We start from the raw sequence: 6,833 nt of genomic DNA, 5'->3' as shown, positions 1-6,833 counted from the left end.
TATTTTACGTTATGACATAAAAAATTTTCGGGAATTAAAATTATGTACGTAATTGTAATTCCCGAATTTTACTTATGTACGCAATTTTAATACTTGAATTTCTATTATGTACGCACAATCGTAAATCTGGAATTACTTTTTTTCTTTTGGTAAGTAACGGGGTTCTTTAAAAAGAATATTTTCTTGATAATAATCTTAAAATGCATTCATCACAAATTTTAGAAAAAGTCTTTATCATGTACTGGAAAAAAGAATTTATACTTCTTCAAAAAACATTATACTATTTTATCAAAGAAAAGTCAAAATAATAAGCAAAAAATAAGAAAACCAATTACTCCATTTCCCTTCTTTTAACGGTCATCTTCGCAAAGAATATTTCATTTTTATAATAATCTTAAAATACACTCATCACTCTCTTTACTTGAAACAAATAATATTCTAAATTTTAATTGTTTAACTATTCAATTAAAAATATAAAATTAAAACAAAAATTCAATTTGCTTATTATTTTGACTTTTCTTTGATAAAATAGCATAATGTTTTTTGAAGGAGTATAAATTCTTTTTTCTAGTACATGATAAAGACTTTTTCTAAAATTTGTGATGAATACATTTTAAGATTATTATCAAGAAAATATTCTTTCTTAAAGAACCCCGTTACTTACCAAAAGAAGAAAAGTAATTCCAGAATTACGATTGTGCGTACATAATAGAAATTCAAGTATTAAAATTGCGTACATAAGTAAAATTCGGGAATTACGTACATAATTTTAATTCCCGAAAATTTTTTATGTCATAAGTAAAATAAATTCAGAATTAATATTTTGTCTAGACGTAATTGTAATTCTGCATTTTCAATTATAGCTTAATAATAATTCGATAAATTATAAGTATGTCTAGACATAATAATAATTTCTTTTCTTTGAGTATCGATTTAATTTGATAGAATTTTTATGATGATATTAAATAGTAAAATGGCGTGCCGTATACGCACACGTAAAAAAATATCATTCTAGTGCTAAGAAAACCAATTACTCAATTTTCTCTTTTTTTAAGTAACGATGATTTTTATAAAAAATGTTTTCTTGATAATATTACTTAAAATAAATAATAATCTAAATTCTAATTATTCAGTTCTTTAGTTAAGAATATAAAATTAAAACAAAAATTCAATTTGCTAATTATTTTGATAGGAGAAGTCAAGGCTATGAGGGTCAGACGCAGATCACAGTGCGTAATATTAGAAATAACTGATTTATTCGTCGTTTTGATACATTACATCGATCCGTACGTTTCGGCTCAGCTTTGAGCCATCTTCAGCAGCAGTTACAGAAGTCAAGTTACACGTTCTCCGTACCGTATGGTAAGTTTACTGATTCAAAGTATCAGAAACATAGACCAATTGATCCATATCTGTAAATTTGTTCAATTAATGTTGAGATATTAAAAAGATCCCTTAGGAAACTCATCATTCGGTCTGAAAAACATGGAATACAGAGCCATGCGTACATAATGAATATCTACTCTCTGCGAGAAGACTTGACGATTTTGTCGACACGACACACAATAATATGAAAGGTCTTGCAAGAAGAGGCATGTCGTAGGTCAACACACCGGCGAGGATTATAACAAAGCACGATTTGACACCGTCACAATATTGCATGTACCAATAGTAAAACCCCGATTTGCCAACGACCAAAGTTCATGAGCATGGATTACAATTTGCTCAAAACCGTGACATATGCATGATGCAAAAAATCCGTGTCATTTTGAGACGGTGTCAAATCGTGCTTTGTTATAATCCTCGCCGGTGTGTTGACCTACGACATGCCTCTTCTTGCAAGACTTCTCGCAGAGAGTATTTATTATGTATAAATAGCTCTGTATTCCACGTTTTTCAGACCGAATGGTGAGTTTCCTAAGGGATCTTTTTAATATCTCAACATTAATTGAACAAATTTACAGATATGGATCAATTGGTCTATGTTTCTGATACTTTGAATCAGTAAACTCATCATACGGTACGGAGAACGTGTAACTTAATTTCTGTAACTACCGCTCAAGATGGCTCAAAACTGAGCCGAAACGTACGGATCGATGTAATGTATCAAAACGACGAATAAATCACTTATTTCTGATATTACGCACTGTGATCTGAGTCTGACTTTCATAGCCTTCTCCTATTTTAATCTCGAGGGTCCTCATATTACTTTATTTATTATTTTGACTTTTCTTTGATAAAATTTTATTATGTTCTTTGAAGGAGTATAAATTCTTCTTTCGAGTACATAGCACATGATAAAGACTCTTTCTAAAATTTGTACATTTTAAGACTATTATCAAGAAAATATTCTTTCTTAAAGACAACCGTTACTTACTAAAAAAAAAAAAAAGTAAATTGAGTAATCGCTTTTTTAAGCAGCACAATTGATATTTTTCTGTATGCATGTACACACGTATGTACATACGTACGCACAAAAAAATGTTCTATGTTGTTAGAAAATTTTATTTCTATTTAAAAAAAAGGAGAGAAACTATCATCGCTTAGGACAGGGGCCCGGCGTTACGCGCCGCTCGTGCGTAATCATCGCCGCTTGTAGTAAACAACTGCCCGCGCGCCGACCGCGGGGCGGCCGCATCTCGCCGCGCGCTTGGATTTGGCGGAGGGCGGGCTAATACGGCGATTTTTAATCATTAATAACTCGTCAACTATTGCGAAAATTGCAAAATGGTACATGACTTTTCGACTCAGTTTGGCTCGCTCTATCTAAATATGAAAAAAGTACCAAGAATTCAGGGGCACCCTGTATATCCTGCAACGATATTGTAATACTAAGATATATATTTTCTAATGATTACCTGCTCCGGGACCACATCGCAGAATTTTGAAATTTTTTCTTTGACGGAATTGCCAATGGGGTTTTCCGACCTACAGACTATAAGATCGGGCGACAAACCTAATCCTCGTAGCTCTCTGACACTAGATTGCGTCGGCTTGGTCTTGTGTTCACCCGTCGATTTTGGCTAAAAGATATTCATATCTCTATAACACTGATTGGTAACACTAACCACAGATGCGGATTGGATTTCTCGAGTCAATTTCCTGTAAAAATTTTTGGCCGCTGAATTCGATTGTCGAGCTTCTACAGCCGAACCTGGTACGTTTAATATATTTACTTGAGCAGCCAGTTGATAAATGTCGGTTCGCAATGGAACTCTACAAATTGGATTTTCTGCATCCGGCGTAATACGAATTCCGGCCAACTATATAATATAATACCAAAATAAATTATAAGTTTAAATATTAAATCTTTAATAAGGAAATTATACAAGAACAAAATGGTTTACAACCTGAAGCATCAATAAATCGTGTTACAATTTATTCGTATCAGTCGGCATCATGAGACGAAAACCTTTGAATTCCCAATGTATATCAATGGCAACGATTCATTATTTAAGGGGATGCTGGAGCCGTTTGTTTTACCGGCATTTTTTGTCGGCACGTAGCGTCGTATTAATTTGACAGAATTAAAAATCTTTCTCCAGAATTGCAGTACATACATTAATGATTTGGGGGAACTCCGATTTTATATAGAAAACGAGAAAAAATTACGGAAGTACAGATTTCCTTATCCTACTTTTATCCCAATATGGCGTCTCGAATTGCGGCGAGCTGTCAGCTCGTCACAAGATGTATTTCATATAAGAGATATACCATTGGTACGAACGCGAAAACAAGTTCCCCCGAATTGCACAACAAGAAAAACATCGATAAACCCTCCAAATCAAGATTTGGAAGCGTAATATAAAAGTATAATGTCGATGTGCATCGTGCGTATGTGTGCGTGCAATGTAGCGTGCTATCCTTGTCTATATAAGGACAGATATAGTCGATAACATAGAAAATGGTAATTTTGTCGGTTATACAGACGGCTCCAGCATCACCTTAAGTGCATCTTATGAAAAAGCTGTACATACATACATATGATGATTTTTTACGATTTTTAGATAAAGTATAAGTAGATAGTATAAATAGATTTACTTGCCTTTTTTTGTTTCGTTCCATTTCTAATTTCTGAAGATCATTCCTACGTACGAGATTACTTTGTTCCCGTGGGAACGATTTGCTAAATCAATATGAATTTCAACGGAAACTTAAAATTCATTAAATTAGAAAGACTTTGCGATTTGAACGATTTAACGTAACGCTCACTATCGAAAGCAAAAGAAAGAAGAAAACGGTACGAACAGTAACGTAAATGAAGCATCGGGTTATTTTTAACAAACTCATTTATTAAAGTACTAAAAAGGGTGGAAACGAACAAAATCGAAAAGTTGCACATATAAATATCAAGTAGTAAGAGTAGAAGAATAATATATTACGAACTATATATATATCGCGCGCGCGGGATGCGACGGGGAGGGGCAAAAGAGACGAGGGGGTGGCGATTGTGCCTTTTGGCTCGCTGATTCTATATACTCGAGACGTCGTAAAATATATACATATATATCTCTCTCGTTTCTCTGCGTCTTTTTTTTCTTTTTTTTTTCCTTGCGGGAGCGTTCGTCGAGGAATCGAGGATGGGAGGTGAGAGCTCGAAACGGTTCGGAGCGATAAATCTTCGTTAAATCGACACTAAATCTTCGTGACTGTAATTACGAAATGACGACTTTATGATTCGTCCGTTTTGACATACGCGAACTCGCGAGAGTTACATCTTATCGCTCCGAGCCCTTCGCTGGATTGCACGCACACGATTGTGTGAACCGAGAATTTACATCTCTCGCCGCCGGATTTGAAGTCGCGTTCGGGATCGGGCGAAAGCAAACAGGACACCGTGATATATCCATGAAAGAATTGATCTATTTTATAGCATTTCATTTCGAGAAAAGAAAAGAAAAGGTGACTCTTATAATTATAACAAACACGTCGTCAAATACGAAGTAGATCTTTTTTTTTCTCTTTTCATACATTTTCGCCTATTCGCGGCGTCTGCCTGTGGAGAGCCTGCGGAATTATTTAAATCCTCTCCACCTCTACCGTTTCCCATCTCCTTTCTTCTTTTGTTTTATCGTCGTTTTGAACATCATTTAGTCGTTATTTTTTTTTTATTATACTTTCCCGAATACTCTATACCCTTTCTCTCTCTATCTCCCTTTCCTTTCGGTCAGTATTCTCTCTTTTCTTTCCCCTTATTCCTTCCTCCCTCTCTCTCTCTCTCTCTCTCTCTCTCTCTTCCTCTTTCCTACAATATATATTTATGTATATATATATATTTATTTATATAAATATACACATATATATATCTTTAGCGGGTTTCGTCGCGCGTTTTTCTTTTAATACAAAACATAAAAATCATCGTCGTCGTCGTCGTCGTCGTCGTCGTCGTCATCGTCGTTGTCATCATCATCGCGTCGTATGAGATCTCAACGGATTCTCCCCCCCTGTGAAACACAGCACGGACAGACCGACCGACAGACAGACAGACAGACAAGGAGACAGATTAAGACAAGATTACACAGACAAACGGTGGACTACATTGTCGACAGTCGTGGCTTCTTCTTTTCTCTTCTTTCTCCCTCTCTTTTTCATTTTCTCTACTTTCGCAAAATTTTGCACACGCACACCGTACGCGAACTTCTTTTTCGTCATCTATTTCGCATCCCTCGTCATTTTTCCTTCCTTTCTCTCTCTCACGTTCTCCCTTTCGCTTTTGCTCTGTTATTTTTCTCTCACACACACTCGCAAATTCGCACACATACGATCGCGCGCATACGTTTGCACAAGATTCGCGTAATAAGCACGCTCACACCGAAATTTCTCTCCTCTATGTTTCTTTTTCTCTCCTCTATGTTTCTCTTCGTCGTCGATGTAGCTCCTTTTCTCCGCTTTGAACACTTTTTTGGGGAGGTGGGTGTCAGACTCTACCATTTTCTCTCTTTCCGCTAACGATTATTATACAAAATAATTAGAAAAATGTACAAAAATTCATAAAAATAGTAATAGTTACATAGTACAAGTTACTTTTGGGTAATTATAATAATATGTACGTGTGTCTATGTGTGAGTGTACGTGTGTAAGTGTGACCGAGAAACGAGCATGAAAGTACGACTCTACTGATAAAATCGTTCCAACGAGATGAGTCGGAACGCATCGTCGCGAACAATTTTCCGAAGAAGAGGATCTGTTTTTTCCCCCCGCAGAAAATTATTCCGACGGGATATCGCGCGCGCGCGCGCGCCAATAATTAATAAATATCAATGTCGTTGCCTACGTACGTACATGCGTACGCGGGACGTCCCGTTATCGCCGGCTATTCAGTTAACGACCAGGTGCAGCCTCACGCTCTAAACACAAAAATCAGATTTCTAACAACACGATAATAATAATTCGTCTAACCGGCCACATTGTGTTAACGTATAGCGTTAACAGGTGAGGCTGAAAAGATTAACGCTGGCGATAACGCTTTCAAGGAATAAAGATAATTTTCAAGTTTTTTGGAGGCTGGCCGAGCAGCCTGATCCGCTTCCCAGAAAGAATCTGTCGTTAACGAGGCATCAACGCGTCAACGGCCCGTCCCGCGCCAACGCACTTGACAACAGTGTTCTCTCTTCCGTTCGTCCGTTATTCGCGTTTTCCTTTCTAGTCGCTCTCGCACACACTCTCCCTTTCACGCGTGCTGCCTCTCGTCGTAGGTCTATACATTTATATGTACATACACATTTATAATATACTATGTCAGCGCAAAGACGATTTCTGCCCCGCTGCATCCGCACCGTGGTCACGTGCGGCAGCTGCAGTTAAGGAAGAGCAGAAAAGAACTTGAAAATTCG

General features: G+C 36.6%; 1 protein-coding gene across 1 annotated transcript; it reads right to left on the bottom strand.

Annotated features, from left to right (window-relative positions):
* Positions 1 to 2,867: 2,867 nt before the first annotated feature.
* LOC112465337 (vacuolar protein sorting-associated protein 13B-like) lies at positions 2,868 to 3,514 on the bottom strand. Its single transcript, XM_025032850.1, has 2 exons — positions 3,351 to 3,514; positions 2,868 to 3,263 (listed from the first exon to the last, which is right to left on the bottom strand). The coding sequence occupies exons 1-2, from the start codon at positions 3,357 to 3,359 to the stop codon at positions 3,024 to 3,026; spliced, it is 249 nt and encodes an 82-aa protein (XP_024888618.1). The 5' UTR covers positions 3,360 to 3,514; the 3' UTR covers positions 2,868 to 3,023.
* Between the last annotated feature and the right edge of the window lie 3,319 nt (positions 3,515 to 6,833).

This window comes from Temnothorax curvispinosus, unplaced genomic scaffold (genome assembly GCF_003070985.1).
Source record: "Temnothorax curvispinosus isolate PA1 unplaced genomic scaffold, ASM307098v1 QBEX01001498.1, whole genome shotgun sequence".
Lineage (NCBI taxonomy): Eukaryota > Metazoa > Arthropoda > Insecta > Hymenoptera > Formicidae > Temnothorax > Temnothorax curvispinosus.
The sequence above is the reverse complement of the archived record's forward strand: the minus strand, read 5'-3'. Positions and strand labels throughout refer to the sequence as shown.